This window comes from Phocoena phocoena, chromosome 6, assembly GCF_963924675.1.
Source record: "Phocoena phocoena chromosome 6, mPhoPho1.1, whole genome shotgun sequence".
Lineage (NCBI taxonomy): Eukaryota > Metazoa > Chordata > Mammalia > Artiodactyla > Phocoenidae > Phocoena > Phocoena phocoena.
Window position 1 is genome coordinate 29905005 of NC_089224.1, and position 26902 is coordinate 29931906.

At 46.3% G+C, this 26902-nt stretch overlaps 1 protein-coding gene across 1 annotated transcript; it reads left to right on the forward strand.

Moving 5' to 3' along the window:
- The first annotated feature begins 2461 nt into the window (after positions 1-2461).
- On the forward strand, positions 2462-26902 carry FBP1 (fructose-bisphosphatase 1). Its single transcript, XM_065878386.1, has 7 exons — positions 2462-2734; positions 11240-11402; positions 14032-14124; positions 19922-20062; positions 23023-23160; positions 24878-24997; positions 26574-26902. The coding sequence occupies exons 1-7, from the start codon at positions 2565-2567 to the stop codon at positions 26763-26765; spliced, it is 1017 nt and encodes a 338-aa protein (XP_065734458.1). The 5' UTR covers positions 2462-2564; the 3' UTR covers positions 26766-26902.

A 26902-nucleotide genomic window follows, 5' to 3' on the forward strand; every position in this document is an offset into this window, starting at 1 on the left:
GCGGAGCACAGGCTCCAGAAGCGCAGGCTCAGTGGCCATGGCTCACGGGCCCAGCCGCTCCGCGGCATGTGGGATCTCGCCAGACCGGGGCACGAACCCGTGTCCCCTACATCGGCAGGCGGACTCTCAACCACTGCGCCACCAGGGAAGCCCTCAATTAATTTTTTTTAAACATATAAGATAATCAGACCCAAGTTTGGCAGTCAGTTTCTGCCATCTGGAAGAGTGATTTCAGGGACCCTGTTCACACCTGTGTTCCCAGCACCCAGAGGTCTCTTGTTTCTTATTAAAAAGGAACTCAACCCTCGCCCCCCTCCAATCACAGAAAAGGTGGCTTCTAAACCCAGAGGTCTCTAGTTTCCCACAGGAAGGAATGCAACCTTCCAGAATAGTAGGAATGGAGTTCCCACTCACAGAGACCTGTGGTTGCTTACAGGCAGGAATGCAACCTCCCAGTTATAAAAATCAGAACCCCTGGACTCAAATCCAGGGTGAAATCAAATACCCAAGCCCAGTTGTGTGTTTCTCAAATTCTGCTTTCATCAAAAGTGAGGCTATGCTGATATCCCCACCTATTATAGCACCGGTCCTGAATTCTACACACCCTCTGAAGTCTGCTGATGTAACATGGAAGTGCTAAATCAATCAGATTCCATGTTCGATCTGTTTCTTTGACTTTAACCTTTGCTTTTCGTTGTTTTTGTTATTATAATCATACATAATGGCCTGCCTCAGGGAACCCTGCCCCTCTGCCTGAATGTTAAACTAAAGTGCCTCTGTTCAGCTCACAGGGAGACAATCTGACCCCGCCCACCTGTGGATGGCTGCAAGAAAGAAGAAATTAACACATCCCCTCCCTGAGGCTGGCCATTTTAGGGGATATTTGCAAAACTTACGGCCTTTTTACTTTACTTCCCCATCTCCTCCCCTTCTCTGTGCTATAAAAGAAACTGGCATCCAAACCCTGATAAGACGGTTTTTCAGCGACACTAGTCTGCCATCTTTCCAAATAAAGTCATATTCCCTGCCTCAACAGCTCTTCTCCGATTCACTGGCCTGTCATTAGGCGAGCAGAGCGAGCTTGGACTCGATAACACTAGCACTGAACACTGAACAGAGTCGTTTGCGTGACCACTTTGCCCACAGAGATCCAGGGGGCGAGCAGTCTCTGAACCAATTGATGCCCAGAAGAACAATGTTTGACCAAGAGAACCCGGATGATCTGACCAATACCAGAAGCGAATAAGTCTACTTCACGCCAGTGTGGCCGGCTCCCCTTGTCCCTGGTCAGGGCACACGTCCTACCAGAGTTGCCAGAAATTGTACTGGACTCAATAGGTCCATCTTTTGGGGTGCTTAGCCAATGAACACACCAAGTACTTAGAAAAAAAAAATGTATATATATAGTTGCACTGGGTCTTGAGTGCGGCATGAGAACTCTTTAGCTGCGGCATGCATGTGGGATCTAGTTCCCTGACCAGGGATGGAACCCAGGCTCCCTGCACTGGGAGCATGGAGTCTTATCCACTATGCCACCAGGGAAGTCCCCACACCAAGTACTTTGATTAAACAGAAGCATTTGTTACTTGTGACAAGGAGACAGGGGATAGTTCTCAAAGCACTGTCTCACTAACAGTAAGTGCTCAATAAATGTTCTATGAATCAGTGTATGAACTGCCTTAGGACTGCAGCAATGTGCCTACAAAGCAGTCAAGATGTGGCCTCGGAGCCCCTGTCCTCAGTATGGTATCCAGGAGACACTTTCCTGTGTCTGTGACTGTTTTCTCTACAAAATGCAGTTGTTGGAAAGGAAGGTCCCCAAGAGCTCTCAAATTACAGGAATCTTGAGAAGAGGCCTGAATTAAGGAACCAAAGCCGGGCCATCAGACAGGTAAGGAACAAGGGAATCCACATCTTCTGAAGTTGGTCAGAAGAGCCAGGTGACAGGCCAAGCAGGGGTGGACAGAGGGCAGGGAGCAGATGGCAGGTGGCCACGGTGGGGGAGGGAACCGCAGCGGTTAGAGCCTCCGGCCGGAACCCGGGAGCAGCTGGGCTGCAGCGCTGCACTGAGCACCACACTTACCCTTCCCAACTTACGTTTTATATCTTGGGGGGAAAATCATGATTGCAACTCTGTGGCAGGGTCGTTGTGGGGACTGAAAAAGACCATGTAGGTGGCCCGGAGCAGCACTCCACCACGCCAGTGGCCGTGCTTTGAGGAGGCGTGGCGCGGCGACAGCGGAGGAACCGGAGGTGGCAGTGGGCCGCGGGGGAGGGGACAGCCCCGCTGTTGGAGGAACTGAGACTGGACAAGGATCCCGGACGGGGGGTGGGGGTGGAGGGCGGAGTGGGCGGGGCTGCAGTTGGAGGGGCGGGGCCGGGGCGCGGAGGTGTTCCTGTGGGCGGAGGGCGGTGACCCGCGCCTATAGGCTCCGCGGGACACCCCGCTGGGACCGGGCCCACTCCGAGCGGTGCTGACCCTCCATCGGTCTGCGCTCCAGCCGCGTTCCACCGCGTCCCGCGGCCTGCACCTGCCGCCCAGCGCTCAGCAGCCCGGCCACAGCATGACGGACCAGGCGGCCTTCGACACCAATATCGTCACCCTGACCCGCTTCGTCATGGAGGAGGGCAGGAAGGCCCGCGGCACGGGCGAGATGACCCAACTGCTCAACTCGCTCTGCACCGCGGTCAAAGCCATCTCCACCGCTGTGCGCAAGGCGGGCATCGCGCACCTGTGAGTCAGGCCTCTGTACCCCCGGACCCCTCACCTTGGCCGCGTCCTCTTTCTCTGGCAGGGAATCTGCCGAGCAGTCCGATGTCTGATCCTCTGCCCCTGCTGTCAGTCTCTCTGTCTGACATCTGGGACTCTCTCTCCCTCTCCCTCCCTCCCTCTCTCTCTGCCCCTCTGCAGAAGCTCAAGCCGCACTCAAGCCTAGTTCCCCCTTCCATTAAGCTTCCCACCTGGGGGCCTGTCTCACAGTCCACAGCTGCATCCATCCTGCAGCCTGCTCCCCTGGGCTGAGCAGCCTGCCTTAGCACCCCTCTGGCTTCCTCCTGATGAAATTGGCTGGCCAGGTGGGCACCTGGCCTGACTGCCATTCCCATCCTATCCTCATACAGGCAAGTGCTGGCCCAGGTGCCTTCCTTTCCCTTTCTTTTCTTTGACCTCCTTCACTCCCTTTGGAATTGGGGTCCCAAGTCAGGTTTCTAATTCAGTATCTCCTTGACCCTAGACAAATCCTGTTAGGAGCAGTGAGTGGAACCCCCACTGCGAGGAGGCCGTCTGTCCAGAGCTTTCAGGGGCGGCAGTGCTGGTGTGCACAGGGTGGCAGGAGGTCTGGAGTGGGGCTTGAGATGCTGTATTTCTAAGACGTTCTTCTGTGGTAGGTGGTGCTGAGACTGCTGGTACGCAGATCACATTGTGTTTAGCAAAGCAATCATAGGACACGGGGATTCAGAGAGTACCTTCTTGTGTGGCTTGTTGTAAGTAACACAAGTGCCCTTTGATTTAGCCTGGTATGCACGAGCATTTCATGTTTAGACTGGTCCTCAGTATAGCTGAAGGGTGCCTGGGTTTTCAGATTGCCCACACTTCTTCCTAATACTTCCCACACTTAGGAACACCTTAAACATTGTGCACGGTGCTCTTAGCTGATCTGAAACAGTATAACCCCTGTAACCTAGTTTCCTTTTCTGGTCAGCTCTTTGCCTTTGGCCCCACAGTATGGCTTGGTAGAGCTAACTCTTTTTTTTTTTTTTTTTTATATTGGAGTATAGTTGATTAACAATGTTGTAATAGTTTCAGGTGTACAGCAAAGTGAGTCAGTTATACATGTATCTATTCTTTTTCAAATTCTTTTCCCGTTTAGGTTATTACAGAGTATTGAGCAGAGTTCTCTGTGCTGTACAGTAGGTCCTTGTTGGCTATCTATTTTAAATATAGCAGTGTGTACATGTCAATCCCAAACTCCCAACCTATCCGAGCTAACTGTTAAGGAAGGAGTGTATCATCACATTTATTTTCAGATGTCAAGCAGGGATGGCACTTGCTGGGAGACCGATTGGGACACTACGTTAGGAAGGTGGTGATTCCATTACTATTTCACCTATGGTCCCTCTTAATACATTTCTTAGGAGGCTGTGCTTTAGGAAACACACTCAATTAAAATCTTACTTCAAATTTAATTTACAATAAGTAAAAGTGTCCTAACAGCTTTATCTGCCTTTGAAAACCAGGGAGCTTCTTCAAAAAGAGTGCTTGTCATTTTTTGTATTATTTTAAAATGTGTCAGCACCTTTCACAACCCCAAAGAGACTCAGAAACACAAGATCTGCTTTGAGGTGCATCTTTCCCACCTTTTAAGCAATGTCAGATAGTGGGACCTCAGGTAGTGGGATTTTGATAGTGGGACCTGGACAAAGGGTGCTAATGTTGGCTATATAAATTATGTATATTTTTACACTAGGTACCTGTAAATACCAGGTTAAAAAATATTGTTGTTGCTATAATTATAAATTCCTTAATAAGTTGCACTCAAAAAACATTCAAACCACTCAGAAGAACACAACGGGAAAAGCGAAACCCACCTCTACCCATTCCCTGGGGTATCCACTATTCATAATTTACTGGTTATTTTACTAGATACTTCTTTTTTTTATGTCTTTTTTTTTAAATTGGAGTATAGTTGATTTACAGTGTTGTGTTTTTGGGTATACAGCAAAGTGAGTCAGTTATACTAGATACTTCTTTATATTAATATAAATTTATACATGGATACATATTTCCATATGACTCTTTGTAAATAGCAAACAGAATGGAATCACACTTAATGTATTCTTCTGCAGTTTGCTTTCATTATTCAACAATATATATCCAACATCCTTCAGTGTTAGGTCATGTAAATCCACCTCATCCTTTTTAATCGCTGCATTGTGTTCCATTGCATGGACACGTCATGAGCTATTTGACATCTCCCATATGTTTGGGCATGCCACTGGTCTTTGACTATTTCAAACAGCATTGTACCTGTGAAATGGGTGTTGATGCATGGCCATGTGGGTGGCTGACAGAGGAGGACATTAAGTACTCCTGTGGGAAAATAAGTTTGACTGTCTCAGTATCACATGTAGTTGAGCAGGGGGCAATAAGACAAGATCTTAACCTAGGCCTCCAGATTACACTCATGACTTCGATATCCTGGATGAAAAGGCCAGCATGCCTGCAAATAACTTGTTAGTGCTGATGACTTGCCCTAGAAGGGCATCTAGCCAGAGGGACAAGATGATTGCAGATTGCAGGAGCCTTGCGGAAACTGTTTATGGAGCTCAGCCATGACTCCTCGTTAGGGACACATCAGGAGTTTAAACGTAGAGCCTGGAGAGCTCTCTCGCTCTCTCTCTCTCTCTCTCTCTCTCTCTCTCTCTCTCTCTCTGTCTCTTTAGTTCTAGAAGAGACTGAGAGATGAGAATGATACAGAGCTTATGCTGTAGGAAAAATAGTACAAGTATAGAATTATAAAACAATAGAGATCTGAAAGATACTTTCCTAGAGGTACCAAAAATATGATTTGGATGCAGAGGACTGTGGAGTATCAACACAGGCATTTGAAATGGTCAGGAAAAGATGGTCATGGGCTTGATGGCTGGAGAGCATTTTAGGCTGGGCCATTGTGTGAGGAAATGTACAAAGTAGGAAGATGTTGCCGGAAAAGTTGCTTATTCAGTTTGACTGAAGCCTGGACTACTTCAAGTAATGTGGTGGTGCGGCATTTGCGGGTGTTGAATTGTGGGTGCATTGGGGGAACATCAAATGGCAAGGGTGAATACTTTATATTTGGGGGGATAAGCAAAGGGGAGAGGTACAGGTTTTGTTTTTTTCTTTTTTCTTTTTTTTCTTTTTTTTGCAGGCCTCTCACTGTTGTGGCCTCTCCCATTGTGGAGCCCAGGCTCCAGACGTGCAGGCTCAGCGGCCATGGCTCACGGGCCCAGGCGCTCCGCGGCATGTGGGATCTTCCCGGACCGGGGCACGATCCCGTGTCCCCTGCATCGGCAGGCGGACTCTCAACCACTGTGCCACCAGGGAAGCCCGGTACAGGTTTCTGAACGGGGTGGTGGAATGAATGGAGATTCATCTGGGGCAGTTATGGCTGGAAGTATAGAGTTAAAAGAGAGAAAGCTAGGACATGTGGAGCACCAACTGAAGAGGCTCCGGAGAGCTGAGGAAAGCAGCATTCAGAGCTAGGGGATTAGAGGGGAAGAGGGGGAGGACCTGGGAGAAGTCTGGGTGGGGATGGGGGAGGAGGACAGCAAGGGAGGTTCTCAAAGAATCCTGAGAGCAGGGCTGTGCTATTAAAAAACAAAAACAAACAAAACCGAAAAAACAAAGAACCCCCCCAAAATCCAGAATTCCAAAGGAGGAGCTGAGTTTTAGAGGCTGGAGAAGGGTAAGAAGATGAGGCTGACATTTTGGTGATGCGGAACTCGAGGTGTTAGAGGGCCATACAGCTGGGGATGTTGCCCAGGCTGCAGTTAGTTGCGACAGTCTGGAATTTGGGTGTGAAGAGCTGACTGAAGATTAGGCCACTGGACTTTGGCACATTCACCCTCAGGCAAGAGGAAGTGGAGAAGAAAATTAGGACCCGGTTTAGCAGAACGGGAACAGGCAAGGCTTTAAGAGCACTTTTTTTTTTTTTGCGGTACGCGGGCCTCTCACTGTTGTGGCCTCTCCCGTTGCGGAGCACAGGCTCCGGACGCGCAGGCTCAGCGACCATGGCTCACGGGCCCAGCCGCTCCGCGGCATGTGGGATCTTCCCGGACCGGGGCACGAACCCGTGTCCCCTGCATCGGCAGGCGGACTCTCAACCACTGCGCCACCAGGGACGCCCTAAGAGCACATTTTTGAGAGAGGTGGAGCTGGGCTCAAATTCCTGCCTCTGCTATTTAACTTCTGTGAGGATTTAGGCAATTGACGTAACATCTCTGAGCCTCAGCTTCCCCACCTGTAAGATGGAGACAACTTTTTTTTTAATCCTCAAAGAGTTGTATGCGGAGGAACTGAGTTCATTCAATTGATACTGTCATCATTGTTTTCCTAGGTTGAAGCTTTTTGTTTCTAGAAAACAGATAGCCTATATTCTGCTTTTCATTCCTTAGTAGTTGCCCACATGCATTTCAACAGGGATATATTCCAGGCTAGAATATTATATATTAAGATGACTTTGCTCCCTCAGATTGGTTACCGGAAACTTCCCATCATGCTCACGTGACATCGGGAAAACTTTCTTATAAATATGAGGTCACTTCTGTTGTTTGGTGGAAGAAAATAATAACTTCAGTTTTAATTTTGGAATTACAGGTCAGTTAACACATACTTGAGCTTATCTTCAAGTTTGCAGAGTTAACAATCTTAAACTTCTGGAAATTTTATCATATGTATCTTATATTCTTGAATTATCATCTCTATGTTACCAAAAAGGAATTGTAACTTCCTTTCCACACCAAAAGCAGAGCCAGCCACATACCATCCTATTTGCTCACTTGGGGCTGGCATGAACTTAAGCGAACCTTGGGACTTGTGGCCTTTGAAGCTGCTCTGGTTGACACCTCTTCTTCAATGTATAGTCGTCCCTAGGTATCCACCAGGGATCGGTTCCAGAACACCCAACAGATACCAAAATCGCGAATGCTTAAGTCCTTTAGGTAAAATGGCTGAGTACAGTCCGCCCTGCGTGATCTCGGATTCAACTAACTACGGGGGGAAATTCGCAGATGCAGAACCCAGGATACCGAGGGTGGACTGTATTTCTCATCCGACCTTTGGATGTTCTGGGGTGGGTGAATGGTTGGTCATTTACTTCAGAATCAATCAGTAACAAGTCATGTTACCTTCAACTTCAGTGATAAGGATTAAATAATAATCCGCCTCCCTTCTTCTAAAAATGAGCTCTTCCACTTGGCTCTCGTGCATGCTATCTAAAGGGTGGCCTGCTTTACACTGCCATGCTGACGTCAGAAGGAAAAGGTCTAGTTAGTTAGCAAATCAAGGAAGTCATCGAAAGTTCTTCCCTAAGTGTGGCCCTGGCTCCGGTCCTTGTGTCTAGGGATCTGCTTCAGAAATGTTAAAGGAGCCTTTCCCCTGACCATCATTAATTACAGATTTTATGGCTGTGAAATGGCTGTAGAAACCGTATGCAAATTTGAAAAACCATGCTAATATTTAGTCCAAATATCTAAGGATTTAAAAATACTGGCCAGGGCTTCCCTGGTGGCGCAGTGGTTGAGAGTCCGCCTTCCAATTCAGGGGACACGGGTTTGTGCCCCGGTCCGGGAAGATCCCACATGCCGCGGAGCGGCTGGGCCCGTGAGCCATGGCCGCTGAACCTGTGCGTCTGGAGCCTGTGCTCCGCAAAGGGAGGGGCCGCAGCGGTGAGAGGCCCGCGTACAGCAAAAAAAAAAAAAAAAAAAAAAAAAAAAAAGTTACTTATATAAATGTGCACAGAGTGACTCCTCCCATTTGGAAATATGTGAAAAACAAATTCCCTGTTCCTTTGGATAAATTACTGACCCAGAGCTGTTCTTTGGAATCATTACTGGCTGGCTTATTTGGGCTCTTTTAAGGCTTTGTTATAGCTTCATTTTCATTTGAAAAACATTCAAAGTATCCTTCAGCTGGAACTGCTCCTTTGCAGTGAGACCCTCCTTGACCATCTAAACCCCTTGCCCTGCCATCCCCCAGCATCTTGTTTCATTTTATTAGAGCACCCGTCACTATCCAACATGATCTTATTCATTCAAAAGCACTTGCTTGGTTCTTGTTTGCCTCACTCACTAGAATATAAGCTCCATGAGAGCAGGGATCTCATCCATCTTGCCCAGCACTGTAACCCCAGCACTCAGCACAGTGGGGACAATAGATATTTGTGGAATAAATGATGACTCACACAGGCCTCTAGGAAGCTTTTGAGTAAGAGGAACTGAGGCCTGACTGTTCTTCACCTATCTCGCTGAGCCAGATACCCAGAACAAAGTGTAAAGTAGGCTTTTCCCCTGCCTGCCTCAGTGCCTTGTCCAGCTGTCCCAGCCTCCCAGGGCTCCCTGGAACTGTTCCCATAGGCCGGTCCCTCTGGGGACTGTGCCAGTGGCTTCCTCCACACTCCAAGGTGCCGCTCCTATACTTATTCCTTCAGGCTTGGGTTTCCCTTCTCTTCAGCGGATGCTTTTCAGCGAGTATTACTAGAGGGCCTACTGTGTGCTGGAAGTTGGGACACAGTGGAGGAAAACATACCCTCTGTCCTCATCCTCATGGAAGTACAGATTAAACAACCATGCCAACACGAAGATGATGAAGCCTGGGGGATCTTGAGAGCCCCCTCCCCTCCCACAGTGTTGCAGATCCCTAAAGAGTGCTTCCTTTAGAGAGCAAACAAGGGACTTAACATGAGGCGTGAAGGGCTGTGCTAAACCCTTTGTGTATGTGTGATAAGTGTATAATCCTCCAACAGCCCCATGAAGCATCATTACCCTCCATGGTCATGATCGAGAAGGAGGACTCGGAGAGAGAAGGGGACTTGCAGAGCTGAGGGCTGAGCCAGGTCTCTGCCACGAAGCCCATGTTCTTTTCCATCAGCGTTATTCACCCTCCTGAAGTTAGTAGTGACTTTAATGGTGGAAGTGTCGGTCTAGGAAGGAGAGCCAGTGGGTGCCAGCAGGGCCATTGAGGAAGATGCAGGCCATTGAGTTGTTGGCCCCTGCCAAGCCCTAGTTCCATCCCGAATTCGGCTGCCTTCTTTCTTCATCAGTGTCGGCCTCACAATTGAAATGAGAAAGAGACTATGTGGAAAGAGAAGGGAAAACCCAGCTGCAAGTCTGATAGATCCCTTCGTCTCCTACTCGTGAAACAGGAGTGACATGATGAAAAGAAGTGGGAGGAGGGCTGGAGGGACAAGACGCTGTTTTCCAGGTGGGCGAGGTAACGATGCTGAAAGAGGCAACACTGGAGAATGGGCTTGATGCTAACTGGAGTTACCTCCTGGAGAGTCAGGCCAGGCAAACCGTTTGGGTTCAGACAGTTTCTGGTGTTGGCTCAGTTTTGTCCAGCAAGAGACATGCAAGTTATGTTTAGGGAAAATGCATTTTCAGGAGTTGAGCAGTGAATGCCATGACAATCAGTCCCCGGGCAAGTGCCCCCAGCGATCTCAGCCAGGGGTTCCATGGTACCCCTTCTTTCCCATTCTCAGCTGCTTTGTGGTATCTTCAATGCTCCTACTCTTTCCCTTCTCACATCCAGTCTCTTATCTTGTTCAGTGCATCCTTCTTCTAAAACATTTCCCCATCTTTCAGTGTTCTTACTCAACCCCAGGCTATGACAACCCTCCTCTTCCTTCATTCTAACAAACTAGGCTCCATTTTGGACCAGCCACTTGGATTCTGGAAGCTCCACAATTGCTGACTTGCAGATACCTTGAAAATAAAGTAAGGACTCCAGACTTCCCAATCCCTTCAGCCCCTAGGACTCCTGCCAGAGGCAGTGAGGTGCCATGAGGAGAGGCCCGGCTTGGAAGTCAAAGTGAGCTTCTCACCTCTGCTCTGCTGCTCCAGTTTAGGGAAGCCCACTGGTGTCTTGGAGTGAGCATCCTTCTCTATAAAACGGGGTAGTGGGATCTGTCAATATTTCTTTTCTTTTAGGGTCTCATCAGCTATAAAACCATAGATCCCTTGGCTTAGTTTCCCTCTCAGGCTCCTTCCCATCCAGAAGGTTTCTTTGCTTGCTGTGTCTGTCAACTGATTCATTATGCATTAGCTCATGCATTTGGGAGTGAAAATTGGTTCTTGGGGCAGGTGAAAAAAAATCAATCTTTTTGGGTGTGAAATATATGTACATACGGTGCATAAACAGATACACACTTTATCTGCAATATTAAAATTTCATGGGGGAGTGTGTTAGGGGAAAAGAAACCTCCTTAGGGGCCATAATGAAAAAAAAGCTTGAGAAACATCGATTTAACCACAAAGGTGTGCTGGGTACCATGATAGGCACTGGACAGGTGAACAACAATATCTCCTTCCCTCCAGGAGCCAATCCAGATGGATGACCACGTTTCTCATTCTATTTCTCCCAAACCATGTGTCTCCTTTCCTTTCTTCTAAATCTTACCAAATGCCCTCTTTGAGTGAGTTTATAGATGCATTGACATATTCTGGTGGTCATGGCTTATATTTTTGTATCTTTTCTTCCCTGTAGCTATGGAATTGCTGGCTCTACCAACGTGACGGGTGATCAAGTGAAGAAGCTGGATGTCCTCTCCAATGACCTGGTTATTAATGTGTTAAAGTCATCTTTTGCTACCTGTGTTCTTGTGTCGGAAGAAGATAAACATGCCATAATAGTAGAACCTGAGAAAAGGGTGGGTCTGCTACAGTACTGAGGATTTTAATGGAATCCTTTTTCTTTCTGGCTTCATAAAGGACTCCACTTGTTCAGCGAAGCTGGATTCCTAAGACACAGCCTAGATCCCTCCTGAGCCATCAGTCATCATTTCACAGATTCCACTTCACTGCCATATCTCAAACTGTCCTCTCCTATCTACACTTCTACCACAGCCCATGCCGTTATCATCTCTCCTGCATGCTCATACGTGGGAGAGACTCAAATATACTCATACATCTCCACTTCTAACTTTTTATTGTCATGTTCAAGGCTCTTCAAAGTCTGGCTCTGTTAACTACGTCCTTCCATCCACCCAATTCCCAGCCTTCATAACCAACCTTCCTGCCAATCCAAGGTGTTCATATCAGTGATTCATGCATTGGAATCCTATTAATCTTGTTACCAAACTCAGGATGCCCAAGAATCCAATACTGAGAGACAAGTGTTGGGTAAAAGGAAAGATAGCCTTATTGAGGAAGCCAGCAATCCTGGGGAGAAGGTAGACTCATGTCCCAAAGAACCAACTCCCTGTTGCCGATCTGGGGGGCAAGAGTTTTTCAAGGGCAGTTTCAGGGGTGTATAAGCAGAGGGAGGGGGCTACATGCAGAACAGCACAGTTAGCTCTGATAATCATCTTGAAATTGGCCATGTGGTGGTCTGATCAGTGTCATCTTGATTGTTTTTAATTAAGTACAGCTAATCTTCAACTCCAGGGTCAGTTTGTTCCCATCTCCTTGAGGCCAGTTCTTAAAAAGAACTGTGTAAGATGGAGGAGCTTTTGTCATTTCTAGTCTGGTCATCATGTAGTTAACTTCTTCCACCTGTGGGGGATTCAGTATCTGCAAAACAGCTTAAAGGATATGGCTCAGAATATTATCTATACCCCATGAGGAGGAACTAAAGGCTCCTGAGTTTGTTTAATGACTAAACTAATATTATTTTGTCTTGATTGTTTTCCTTTGTTTTTTCATTTTCTCACTTCTCTGGTTAAACTTATTCTTTGGCTAAAGTTTTTCTACAGACAAGAGGCAGGCAGAGGACATTGGGGTGGGGGGAATCTGTCTTAAGAAAGCCCTGTAGGGTCCTGCTCAGTTACGGTCTGATTGATTCTTGAGGGTAGAGAATGAATTATATTCTTTGTATCCCAGCCTCTAGCACAGCATTGTAGGGGATCAACAAAAAATTATTGTTGAAAAAGTGAATGAAAGAGTATATCCAGCTTTCACTGAACAACAAAATTCATGTAATAATAATAACAAAAAAAACCCCATTTGAGATGGGTTACTATCTTTCTCTGTTTGAGATGAACTGGGAACATGAAGGAGCAGGATGAGAAGAAAATCAATCAGAAGATGAATTTAAAGAGACTGCCTGATGTCCAGTCTGACCTTTATAAGAGGGATGGGAAGCCACATCTGATTAACTTGTTTTACATCATTCTTTTTTTTTTTTTTTTTTTTTTCCGGTACGCGGGCCTCTCACCGCTGTGGCCCCTCCCGTTGTGGAGCACAGGCTCCGGATGCGCAGGCCCAGCGGCCACGGCTCACGGGCCCAGCCGCCCCGTGGCACGTGGGACCCTCCTGGACCGGGGCACGAACCGCGTCCCCTGCATCGGCAGGCGGACTCCCAACCACCAGGCCACCAAGGAAGCCCTCTTAGAGATCTTAATGCTGTCTTTGCTTCACCTAAGATATTGTGTTTTGCCCTTATGAATAAAGTTTTGTTTCTCTTCTTCCTTTGACTGCCAGGAAACTCCAACCAAAATTATGATTCATTCAAATCAATGATATAGGAAATTATTACTTAATTATCTGTATTCCTCGCCTTCATCTATATCTATGCCTCCTATTCTAAGTTGTGTTTCCTCTGCCTAATGATCTTTTTTTTTTTTTTTTTTGCGGTACGCGGGCCTCTCACTGCTGTGGCCTCTCCCGTTGTGGAGCACAGGCTCCGGACGCGCCGGCTCAGCGGCCATGGCTCACGGGCCCAGCCGCTCCGCGGCATGTGGGATCCTCCCGGACCGGGGCACGAACCTGTGTCCCCTGCATCGGCAGGCAGACTCTCAACCACTGCGCCACCAGGGAAGCCCCTAATGATCTTTTTATATATATTTCTTGTTATTTTCACTCTGTATACCACCTCATACCTTCCCTGACAGAGTATAAATAAGACACATTTCTTGAATTTTCGCCTGGATTCCCTCTTTTAACCCCTTAGTGTATACTCTTTATTTCGTTACAATGTGTTCTTTTTTTTTTTTTTCTTTTTTGGCTGCATTGGGTCTTTGTTGCTGTGCGCAGGCTTTCTCTAGTTGCAGCGAGCAGTGGCTGCTCTTTGTTGCAGTGCACAGGCTTCTCATTGCAGTGGCTTTGCTTGTTGCGGAGCATGGGCTCTAGGTGCGCGGACTTCAGTAGTTGCAGCACACAGGCTCAGTAGTTGTGGCGCACAGGCTTAGTTGCTCCATGGCATGTGGGATCTTCCCGGACCGGGGATCAAACCCATGTCCCCTGCATTGGCAGGCGGATTCTTAACCACTGCGCCACAAGGGAAGTCCCAATGTGTTCATTTTAAGTGTAAAGTTGTGTCTTCTTTTTTTTTTTGCTCAGGGTAAATATGTGGTCTGTTTTGATCCTCTTGATGGATCTTCCAACATCGACTGCCTTGTATCCATTGGCACCATCTTTGGCATCTACAGAAAGGTAAAATGTAATGGATCAAGCTCCTGGTTTGGGACCAAAAGGAGAGTTAAGGTTGAACATCCAGTCCTGTTTCACTATTGGTGGCACAGCCAGAATGTACATCATGAAACCTTGTGAGGCTTGGAATAGGTTTATATGTCAAGTTCTGACTTTTTAAGTTCTGCCTTAACTGCATAGTGAAAATCTATTAGGTTGTTAAAAGAAAATGTAGTTAAAGATGGGTGGGAAGAGAAAGATATTTCACTCTTTTAACTGTACCTTGCTTCCTTTTGTGACAGAAAATAAAATTAAAAACAAAAGAGACAGTGTAGGGTAGCTGCAATGATGTAGCTATGTGAACTGAGAATGGCGAGAGTGTGACAACAATCCAGAGTACTTATATCAAAATTGTCCTTTAAATCCTCTAAATCAGGGGTCTGCAACCTATGGTCTCCCTGGGCCAAATCCAGCTCATTGCCTGATTGTTATGGCCTGTGAGCAAAAAATAACTCTTTTGAATTTTTGAATGGCTAAAAAGAAAATCTAAAGAATAATATTTCATGACCTGTGACATTTATATGAAATTTAATTTTCACTCTCCATAAAGTTTTAACGCCATATGGTCAGCTCACTTGTCTACTATGTTGCCTCTCCCTGATTTTGCACTGCACAGGCAGGGTTAAGTGATTTTGATAAAGACTGTGTGACAGTAGAGCCTAGAATATTTACTATCTGTTGGTTTATGGAAAGGGTTTGCTGACTCTGCTATAAATTATAGAAAGCACACTGGTACAGTGAGGGGATCCAGGCTCCTGCCCTGGGTCTTTTCTACTTGGGTGACCTGAGCAGGTAACTCTACCTCAAAAGTCTCTCTTCCCTTCTCTTACTTTAAGTGTGTGTGTGTGTGTGTGTGTGTGTGTGTGTTTGGGGGTGGAGGGGGGCGGTTTGGTGGAAGTGCATTCAAATATATACAAGTGAAAATAGAATGAATAGCCACGGGTCCATCATAAAAAATGATGGAATCTAAAATATGTCATCTTGGCTTCAGCCTTCTTGTTTATTTTAGAAATAAAACCTCACAGATGCCTTTGAGGCTGAGCCCTTTCCTTCATCTTAATGGACGAGGTGGCTAGTTCAGCCAACCTCTGAGGTTCCTCCAACTTTCCTATTCTGGGATACAGAGGCCATAACTTAAGAAGCAAGACCGCAATTTGTGCTTTGTTTTTCAAAGTGACTTGTTGTCTACTATTGCACATAATCTCCTTTCAAACATGGGAAGTAGGACCGCCATGGGACAGTTCTCTTTCCTCATTGAAATGTATCTTGTGTTTGTCTTGGCCGGGAGGCAGATTAGTGTGAGTAACTGGAGGTTCTAATACTCATACCAGAAAGACAAAGGCAAAGTAATTCATCTGTTTTCCAAGTCATACCATGAAACATCCCATTCTTGTTATAGACAAGGAGGCATGTAATTTAACCTGCAAGTTATCAGATCTATATAGTATAGCAAGAGAACTTTGCAGCAAAATTCTTCATGTAGAGGAAGACTTCTGGTAATGACTCAACCAGAGCTAAAGCAACACTAATGTTTGCCAGCCCCAGTTTCCACCTTAACCCCCCAAATAAAGACTCTTTTTAAGGAAAAAAAAACCTAGAAAACTGACACTGGCTATCAACTAAAAAAAAAAAATCAAAACAGCCTGCAACAGCAACTCAAATTACAAATGCTAGAACAACTCAACAATGAGTCTCCACACTCTTCTCAATAGACCTGAAGTGACTCTCTTAAAAGACCGAAAGAGGTGATGAGTGTCACATTCCCTTTAAGTCACTTCAGTTTTCAAAAGCCTTATTGATTGTTTGAGGATTTATGGGGCATAAATATTGACCATCTGATGCTTTAACGGAGACCTTTCCTGCTTTCCGTAGAGCTGGATCTGGGCTGGAGTTCAGCTCCCTGGTGCACCCGCTCAGTGGCATAACATTAGTTGGTAACTGGAACTCGGAAACAGTCTTGCCCACATGGTGCCTGAAAATAGGCTCCAACGGGATCTCTTAGGGCCTGTGGTCCAGTGTTTCTACGAAGTTCCTGCCACAGCACCTTCGGAAGGGTCACCCCACCTCTGGCTGGAGACATTCAGAAAAGGTAGAATTCTAGAGTGTTTGTCCAAATATTGGGTCAAAATCTGTCTCCCTGTTGCTCATAGGGCCTTTTAGAGCATCAGAAAATAAGACTCTTTTACATGCTTGGAAATGGCTTTTCTGCCTTCCGCTCCCCTTCTTTTAAATCTTCTTTAAGTTGAATATCTTTCATGTGAGATGGTTTTTCGACCTCTCTAGTGTGGTCACCCTCTATTGGATACCATTCTAGTTTTCAACACCCTTTAAAAATATCCAGTCCCCACGACTAAAAGCAGAGTTTCAAAAGTGCTCTAGAAGCTTCAGAATCCAATTCACTTCCCTTAACTGGGCACAGGGAGCTGTAATAGCCATATGGAGTGTGGTTTCCTGACACTGATGCTTACTAGCTCTGTGGGACCTTGGGCAAGGTAACCTCTTGTTTCCGTATCCATAAAGGGGAGATACTGAAAATTAAGCATAACGGCAATGAAAATAGTGCCTGGCACATAAAAAGTGCTCTATAAATGGTAGCTATTAATATTACTTTTCTTGTTTTTTGTGTTAAGATTCAACAGAGAGTATCACAAATCAGACTAGCTTGAGGAAGGAAAGGAGGGAGGGAGGGAGGAAAGAAAGGAGGGAGGAAAGGAAAGGAAAATTATTGGTTCATGTTAACTAGAAAGTCCAGTGGGTAGTACAGCTGCATTCAAGGACTCAGATGACATAAACGGGACACACTTCCTCTCCGTCTCTATTGCTCCCTCCTCTCTGGTGGCAAAATGGCTCCCAGTAGGTCTGGGTCCACATCCAATCCTTTCAGCAAGTCAAACAGAAGATGCAAACCTCTTTTCCAACAATTCCAACAAGAATATCATCTCATTGGCCCTGATTGTCTTGGCTTAGGTCATGTGTCCACCTCTCAACCAATCACTATGGCCTGAGGCATGCAGTGATCTGATTGGCCAGACCAGGGTCATGTGCTCACTCCTGGAGCTGAGGGCCAGGGGGGTAGTATTTTGAGGAAGGTTAAGGTGCATTTATCAGCAGAAGGGTGATGGGTGCTGGCCAGGCAAAATCCATGGATGTTCACTGCAGATTATAAATGCCTTGAGAGCAGGGACCTTCTCTTATATATTTTTTTGTCTGCTAGGCAGCCTGGTACAATAGTAGGTGAACAATATTGGCTGAGTTACTGGAGACTCTGCCATGTGCCCTATGAGACCTTCTAGGGAGGGTTTGGCTGCCGCTCTGAGGGAAGACCATCTGATGATATGACAGCCCCACCCCACTTCTGTCTGACTTTCTCCTCCACCACCTCAAGTCTCCAGAATCCATGGTGTCTTTCGTACTCTATATGGAGTGATGTGGGTTAAAACAGAGCACCACCTACAGCAGGTGGTGGCCTGGGATAAGTAAAGGTAGGGTCCAGACGCTTTTTAATTTTGTCAAGTGCTTTATGCACATTGGTCCATGAGCATCCATATGAGACTGTAATGGATTCCCTTGGAACAAAGGCATTCATTGCTGAGGGTTTGGAGGAGGGAATTCATGCATTAGAAAGGGGGTCGGGGTAGAAAAGTATTCCTCCAAATTAATGACTAGATGGAATTATTTTGTCTTTCTTTTGAGTATATGGATCGTGGATAATGTTACCATTTCTTATTCCATGCAAGGAAGTTGAAGGCTGAGATTATTTGGTGACAGTGTTTCAGGGAAAGGCTGTTCATCCTTGTGCCGCAGACAGACATGGGTGGTTCTGGATGAGGTGAATCTCTGGGGGACTTTTCTTGGTGGAGAACTGACTACTCCAAGCCTAGGGGCTTCCAGTCAACTTGCTTATTTACATGTTGTCTTTGTCTTATTTTGTGCTCCACTTTCGGGTTAAGTAGTTATGACAGAGGAAGCGGTTAGAGCCTGACTGTTTTCCTCCCACTATGTCACTGGCTTTGAAGGAAGCTGGTTCCTTTTTCAAGGTTGTACACTGGCAAAATTTGGAGTTTGAGAAACAACTCAAATTTTTGATACTGTGTTTAGTCTGTGTTTAACTACACTGCACTACCCTGTGAATACAAACCAAGTTAAATTAAATAATTTGACCCAACACAACCAGCCAAGCAAGCAACCAACCACCTAGATGAAAACTGTTAAACACAAAGATTGGAGACAAGGGGAAAAAAAGGGAGAAATGGCTTTTGTGACATTTCCTTTTACATGAGTAGTTCTTAAGCTTCAGTGCAAGAGTCAGCTATGGTGCATGGTAAAATACAGATTCCCAGGGCCTACCTTAGAAAGTCTGACTTAGTAAGTCAAGGCTGCAGCCCCAGAATTGCATTTTAAATAAGCATCTCAAGTGAGTCTGATGTACATGGTCTCTGGACCACACTTTCAAAAGTTATAGGAAGAAATGACCAGGAATGTATTTCTTTTTTAAAATATTTATTTATTTATTTAGGCTGCACTGGGTCTTAGTTGTGACACGTGAGATCTTTAGCTGTGGCATGCGGACTATTAATTGCAGCATGCGGAACTCTTAGTTACGGCATGCATGAGGGATCTAGTTCCCTGACCAGGGGCCTAACCCAGACCTCCTGCATTGGGAGCATGGAGTCTTACCCACTGGACCACCAGGGAAGTCCCATACCAGGAATGTTTTTGCTGAGATGACCTCCCTCTCTGGTATCATGATATAGATAGATGCCCTTACTTATTCTCAGCCCCTGGAATCTGTGGTTGGGGAGAGAATAAATGAAATTGGCAGAAGCTGCCCATTTTCACTTCTGTTTAAATTCAAGTAGAGAAAATTCAAGCCGAAAGATTTGTTTGAGGCTGTTTTGAGAACCATAGAAGCCAATTGTCAAGTGTTGAGAAGGTAATTATCAGTTCGTAATCATTGATTAGGAGCCATGCCCTTAAGTTTTTCCTTTCCTTAGTATTAGGGAACAAACAGTCACACGACCCAGTGGGCTGTGTTTTTAATAAAAAACAAAGAAAAGATTAGAGTACATGTCATGTTCTAAATGTAAGTATCGTTTTATTAAATTTTTGTAGTTGTGTATGCGGGTGCATGTGTGTTGGTACTGGTTTGTGATGCAAAATGTTTTTTTTTTTTTTACTGTGGGTCATGGTCAAAAAAAGGGAAAGCCTTTGCCCTACACTGTAACAACTCTGGAGAGAGATTCTCGGTTGCCGTATTTCTGAGACTTTCTTTGGTGTGTGAGTATGGACCACAGTGCTCACTGGAGTATGTGCTGCAACTGGCAGGAGCTCATGAAATTGATTTCCTTACCAGACTTGAAGCCCTGCAGCCCAGTTTTAATTTGTTTGAATAAAGATAGAGTAGGCAGGGGGAAGACATTGATGACTGTAATAAGATTAAATTAGTAGGAGCTGGCAAGGAGGCATGCTCTTTTTTTGAGTGATAATGGAGAGATGAGGGAATATCAAATTAGTAAAATTGGAGGAGGACCCTGATTGGAAAGAAGGATCCAGATGCACGAAATTTGGGGTTTGGTGGGAAGGCCGCTGTGGTAATATAATCAGGATATTACTGATGTGAGGAGGAAGGGCTCTCTGGGAAGATGCCCTATTTCATTACGAGAGCACCTTGATAATGCATCTTGCTAATGGATGAACTGCAAAAAAGAACCACAAAACAGAACACGACAAAAAACGTGTTGTGTTTTCTTTCTTGTCCTAGATTTCAACTGATGACCCTTCTGAGAAGGATGCACTGCAGCCCGGCCGGAACCTGGTGGCTGCTGGCTATGCACTCTATGGCAGTGCCACCATGTTGGTCCTGGCCATGGCGAATGGCGTCAACTGCTTCATGCTGGACCCGGTGAGAGACCCCAGGGGAAGCTGGGTGCTTCGCTGGTGGCCGTGAGTGAGTGTTTATTGTGTGTGTGTGTGGCGGCGGGGGAGAGGCAGTACCTAGAGGTGGAAGATGAGGCCCATGAAGGGGCAGAGATGATGGGTTGGGGAAGAGGGGAAGGGAGATGGAGGGACCACCGTGAGAAGATTATCGAGGTGAGAAATGGTGTCTGTCCAGAGCATAAGCAGTCTTTCTTCCACGATGAATTCTTTAGAGTGGACGTGACTCAGCTGGCTCAGATGCCCACTGGGCTGAGCAGGCCACACAGATGAGTGGAGTGTGCTGGGAAAGGATGGTCAGGGTGGTGGCAGGGCAGCTGCGGGACACTGGGGAACTGGGGAGGTCTGTCAGTTGTTACTCCTTGGGAATAGCGGCTCAGTCTTGCCAAGGCTTCCAGTGTTTCAAGAAACACTGGATTTTTAGAAAATGTAATGTTTCTGGATGTGTAAAACACTGTGCTAGCCAATTAAAACACGTTTGTGGACCAGATGGGGCCCGTAGATGGTCTGTTTGCCACCCACGCTATCCATTACTAGCTTATTTTCCTGAGGTGAATGGGTGTCCCGGCTGAAGCGGTGGCCCACCTCATTTCTTCAAAATTAGCTCCGAAATTCATTTGATGTGCCGGTGCACGCAAACCTTCAGTGAACCCTTGTGGTTTTGAAAGGCTTTGACGAACTCAAGGAAGTGAAAATAAAGAAGGAAATGAAGATAATTCCTTAGTCTGTCCAACTTACAGAGAAAAACACCCTCGGGAGTTCCCTGGTGGTCCAGTGGTTAGGACTCAGCGCTTTCACTGCTGGGGCCCAGGTTCAGTCCCTGACAAGACTAAGATCCCACAAGCCACGTGGTTCGGCCAGAAAACAAAAAACGAAACAAATTCCTCATGGAGAGGAGCCCAAGGTGCCATGAAAAATATTCATTAACAATTTTTAATTTGTGGATAATTTCTTCCACATGTGTATTAATTGGACTTCTTTATTTATTCTGTTAGATGACAGTTTCGACAGAGCAGATGAAGTGAGCAAAGAAGTCTCTTTACGTATTTGGCATAACTAAACCCACCATTGAAATGGACTCCATAGAATCATCTTCCGTAGGTCGGCACATTCATTGTGCATTTGGTCCAGTGTCCCAAGGGAAAAAGAATTGAGGTTATAAATACCTTTCAGTTTTAGAAATGTCCTCAGATGACATTAATGAAACTATTTATTTGGTGCTTTTTGCTGACAAACCGAACACCAGGTACGGTCAGCTGCTAGAATCCTGGGAGGGGCCGGTTGCTGGTGGTGGGGCCTCGACGTTTGTGGGTGGCGGGTGGGATAAATCGGAATGTAGGCTGCCTCTGTCTCCCGCACGCTTGCACAACTGGACTTTGCCTCCTTGGAAGCACCCGAGCTTAATAAATCAACAAGGATAGGGAAACAGCACAAGTTTAAGCCTCCAAAGGAGGTGATTTCAGGGTAAAGTAATGGCAGAACCCGAGCGAAGTTCACTCTGAGCCCAGGGTACAGTTTCCGAAATCACTGATGTTTTGGGTTTATCCTCTTAGCAGGCGTTTACCGCTTCCCCAGACATTCTTCTGGTAATTTCTCTGTTGTTACCTTCCAGTTGATGGATATGTAGAAAACATGAAACCTCTTCTCATTTCCAGATTGCAGACCTTGTGTCGGGGAGTAAGTTTCTGTGTGTTTGATAGTCTTTTGTCCACCTCACACTTAATGGCCACTCAGTGTTTGGAGGCTGCGCTACCCCCTGCTGGCTGACCTCCCAGATCTGGTGAATGCCTGCAGGGTGGGGGTCAACTTAGTGCTTTCTTTTCATTTTGGCTGACAGTTTCCGCTAAGAAGACCACAACAGCTTTATTTGCATTTCTAGCAGGCTTTAATGTTTGAAAAGCTTTTCAGTCTCTTTCTCCCGTACAAGAGACTAACCTCCTTCACAGCTAGGATGTTCTGGCCAGGTACCAGGGTGGGGTGCCCACAAAGCATGGCTTCATGAGCACCTGTTGTGTGATGGCTTCATTTTCCAGACTTTTACCAAAAAAACCATAAAAGAAAAAAAGAAAAGAATCACTCACAATGACACCTTTCAGTGACCACTGTTAATTCTAGTCTCTTTCCTCCCCCTACCCTCCTCTCTCCCTCCCCAACTTCCTCTCTACTTCCAACATGCTCCATATTGGCAGGAACCAAGCTTTGCTATGGGAATAAGTGGCTGGGGAGAGATGTGTCCAAGGTGGGACCTCCCTTCTTAACTCTGTCTCCATGGAGCAACCTCCCTCCCCAGATGGGCGGAGCCTCAATCACTCTCTTATCAGGGACGCGTAGGAGCCCCAAACAGTCCTCAGTCCAGAGCTATAGGAGTTATGTGACACCTTACTCCAAAGCTCGAATCTCCTTTGGCGAACCTAAGCCTTAAAGGCATCAGCTTAGCACTGGGACTTTGTGGGAGGCTGAGTTCTGAGAAGCACTCTGTAGATCAGTGAGCAAAGGCACCGGAAGCTATATATGCTGTGAATCGAAACTCACAGTGCTCGGGGAAAGTGACATCAAGATAGAAACGAACAAATGGAAAGCTAAGAGCAGCCATGAACACTTTGCTGTAACTCAGCTGCCCATCTCTCCTGATATCCTACCTCCTGTCTGCACCAATTTTTTTTTTTTTTTCCAAAGGCATGGGTGTCCCAGGCCAAGGAGAAACTCCCTTGCTGGTAATCATTTCACAATGTTACAAATATTGAATCATTATGTTGTACACCTGAGAGTAACATAATGCTATGTCAATTATACGTCAGTTGAAAACACAAAAAGATAAAAACCAAGCTCTTTGTGCTGAAGGACACACGTGACCTCAGGCCTCACGCCACCCCCTCCCACAGGCCTGAAGGAGATGTCACGGCTCCACCTTTCCTTCCTGTTTCACAGGCCATTGGAGAGTTCATTTTGGTGGACAGGGATGTGAAGATCAAAAAGAAAGGGAGCATCTACAGCCTCAATGAGGGCTACACCAAGGACTTCGACCCTGCTGTCGCGGAGTATGTCCAGAGGAAGAAGTTCCCCCCAGTAAATGAGGGCTGCGGGGCCGGGGTTGGGGGAGGGCCCCTGAGTTATGTGTTGATTCATGATCTACCCTGGAGAGAAAGGCGGCAGGGACAGAAGCGGGTGGATTCCACTGTGCTGGGGACTGGAACCTCTGCCCTGAGACAGCAACCCCTTTGCCACTTTCTCTTGGCAGAAGAAAATCAGGACTGTAAAGTCCGTCAGATGAATGAAGTCATGGCAATAAAACATGCTTCACTGCTGGGGTCCCTGATCCCAGTTGGTACGAAACGTGGTTCTTGCACCCCAGGCCCCAGCCCTGTGGCACCTGAAGGATTTCTATCAGTCATCTCTAGACTGAGAGCATCCATCACGGCATCTCTCTAAAGAGGTTACAAATCACTGAACACGAAGAGAAGAAATGGCTGTTTGTAGAGACGGTTCTATGTAGGAATATCCAATCTTGTCCTACTCTCGTTACTGAAAGCTCGGCCTCTCTGTACACACCGGTGCCGAATCAAATCTCGGAGACAGAGTTTTTGGTGAAGTAGAAAAGGATAGCTTTATTGCTTTGCCAGTCAAAGGGGGACACACTGGGCTCCTGCCCTCGAAAACACTGTGTCCCAGGGACTTCCCTGGTTGTCCAGCGGGTAAGACTCTGCGCTTCCACTGCAGGGGACCCGTGTTCAATCCCTGGTCAGGGAACTAGATCCCGCATGCCACAGTGAAGATCCCGCATGTCGCAACTAAGACCCGGCGCAGCTAGAATAAATAAATACATAAAAAATTATTTTTTATAAAGTTTTATAGAAAAGAGAAAGAAAAAAAAGAGAAAACTATATGTCCCACCCTGGGAGGATTTGATGAGGGTTATATAACAGTGGTTCGAGGCTGGGGTCTCTGACAAGATTAGGGTGTGAGCAGGGCCTGCCCGCCTTAATCTCGTCTCAGGTGGTTTCCTAATCTTGACAAGCTTCTCTGGTCCCTTTAATCTTACCTCAGGTGGTTTCTTGGCCGTTCCTCCCTTGATTAGCAACTGTTTAAATCTGCCCTTTGGAACTCAGGGAAGGTCATGGAGGCTGGAGTCTTGCCTATAAGAAATGGGGGACAAAAGGGCCTCCATGCCTGGGAGCCCCACCGGGCCTCACTCATTTTCACTTTTGCTTAATGCCATTGAAGGCTGCTGTGTTCTGAGGAAGAAGCCCAGATGTTGTTAGTTTGGCATTCAGGGCCCTCCAAGCTGGCCCCAGGCTCTCTCTCCAGCCTTATTATCTCTCCTTCCACCTTTCCCTAGAGATCCCTTCCCGCCCCCAGCTGCACCAGCCTCCTCCCAGGGCCCAAGGCAGACTGAGTGTGCTTCTCTAGTTGCCCCACCTTTGGCTGGGCAGTTCCTGCTCCTGCAGAGATGAAAACGCCACGCTTGCCCCCTCTCCTTAGCTCTGCAAAATCTTTCTTCTCCTACAGGGTCCTGCTAAATGCCTGCCCCACCCCAGAGCCATAATCCACCACACCCTCCTTAGGGCGTCCTCAGGTAATTTGAGTTATTGTAAGATGTAAGAGGCTGTCTCCATTATTCCATTTTCTGCTGCTTGGGGACAGAATTTTCATCGCATTTCCTAGCACAGCCCCAAACACACACCTTGATGGTGCTCTGTTTGACTGTTGAATCAAATAAGCATAGAGGACATGAAGAGAGCTCTCTCTTCTGTAACCCTAACTATTGCTGGTCTTAACCTTGTAGGACAACTCAGCCCCCTACGGTGCCAGGTACGTGGGCTCCATGGTGGCTGATGTTCACCGCACCCTGGTCTACGGAGGGATCTTTTTGTACCCAGCTAACAAGAAAAGCCCCAACGGAAAGGTAAATAAAATCCCCTGAAGAGTGGTTGAGAAGCAGTGGATTTCATTTGCAGCCTGGGAGATTTGACTGAGGAAGAAAGGTCATGGTAGCTGTTACGCTCTGCAATAGGGTGCCAAGGATGTCTGTGGCGTATTCTTTTCTAGATTAAAGGCTGTCCTGGTTAAAGCCAGGCGATATCAGCTAAAAACGATCTCTTGAGAGCCCTTTCATTGCTAAAGATAAGTAATGATGCTATGGTCAGAGGGTACTAACAGTGCTTTCTGCTTCCACTGGATACACGTGGTTTGGCTTGGGCAAAATGAATGCCATTCATAAAATGAAATGAAACAGTCCAGCCTCGTTACCAAGGCAGCAAATCACATATGCATCCCAAACAGAGGTCTTCTTTGATTGTTTTCAAAAGGCATAAAATTGAAATGACTAGTGAGCTGACATTTGCTGCTTAGAAAATGCTACCTTTCTAGGGAAGGAAAGCATCTCTGGGGACACCTGGAGCTTTCAGGTAAGCTGTAACTGATGCATTGGTCTCATGCCCACAACCTTCTTACAAGCCATGGGGTGGGCTGTGCTTGCTTATGCTGGAGAAGGGACACCCACTTTTCTTCGACACAGAGGGACAGTGTGTTTCCTTCTCAAGCATTGTCCCTTTGTTTTTCCCAAAGGACAGACAGGTTTTTCTTATTTTATTTTATTTTTAATGTGAGAGAAGGAATAGGAATAATCCCCATAGTTAGAAATGGATGTATTTCAGATGTGCTCAGATCTCTGTGTATGGCATGTGGCGTCCAGTTCACGGAAAACATTAAAACATTCACTCTTACCATAACCACCTACCACGGGCATCCCAGCCTATGTGATTAGACTGCTTTATAGCACTTTTCTCTAATGCCTCAAAAAATTGTTCCTTAACACAAATATTGAGGTTCCTCCTTTATCTTTTTTTTCAGTTTTGCAAATCTGACCCTGACACCTGTATGGAAATAGAGTCAGGAAACACCTGCAAAAAGCTGTCTACTCAGTAGGCAGACTGCATGAAAATGCATACGATAAAAAAGTTAATATTTAAAAGTAAATTCCAAGATGTATAACATACTAAATCCCAGCCCTCAAGCCTTAGGAGAATTGTAAAAGGAATGTGTACAGAGTTGCAAACAATATTATACTGTTTGGAGGAGCCAGTCTGCTTTCCAGATGTCTGCAGCCAGACACTACCATGGACTTTTAAATGCTTATAGAATAGGCAAAGATCCATCCAAAACACACACAGAATCACTCATTAGGTCCAGTTTCCGTGCTATAAAGAGAAGGGAAACATCGGTTCTGCCAAAATGTCATTCGGTCCTGAGCCCAGGTGGTCTGCCTCACATCTGCATCAGGCGATCTATTGCTGGCTCTTGATGGATGGCTTAATTTAACCAAATGGTTAAATTAACCATCCGGTCTTAGATGCAACCTCGTGATGGAAAGTAAGGGAAAGTATCAGTTAATTTGATCAGCTCTGCACTATTTTGCTATGAAGCAGATCTCTTTTCTGTGTAATCTATTCTGTTCTGAGAATGCTGCTCTTGTTTTCCAGTTGAGGCTGTTGTATGAATGTAACCCCATGGCCTATGTCATGGAGAAGGCAGGAGGATTGGCTACCACTGGGAAGGAAGCTGTGTTGGACATTGTTCCCACTGACATCCACCAGAGGGCGCCAATCATCTTGGGGTCTCCTGAAGACGTGACTGAGTTCCTGGAGCTATATAAGAAGCACGCTGCCAAATGAAGAGCTGGCCTTGCCCACGCCAAACAGAATTGCCTTTTATCTGGACCTTTGATCTCACAGGGTGCTACCCGATTCTGACTGTGCATCAGATATTCCTAGACATAGAAATAAAAAGTATGGATATTTTCACCATCAAA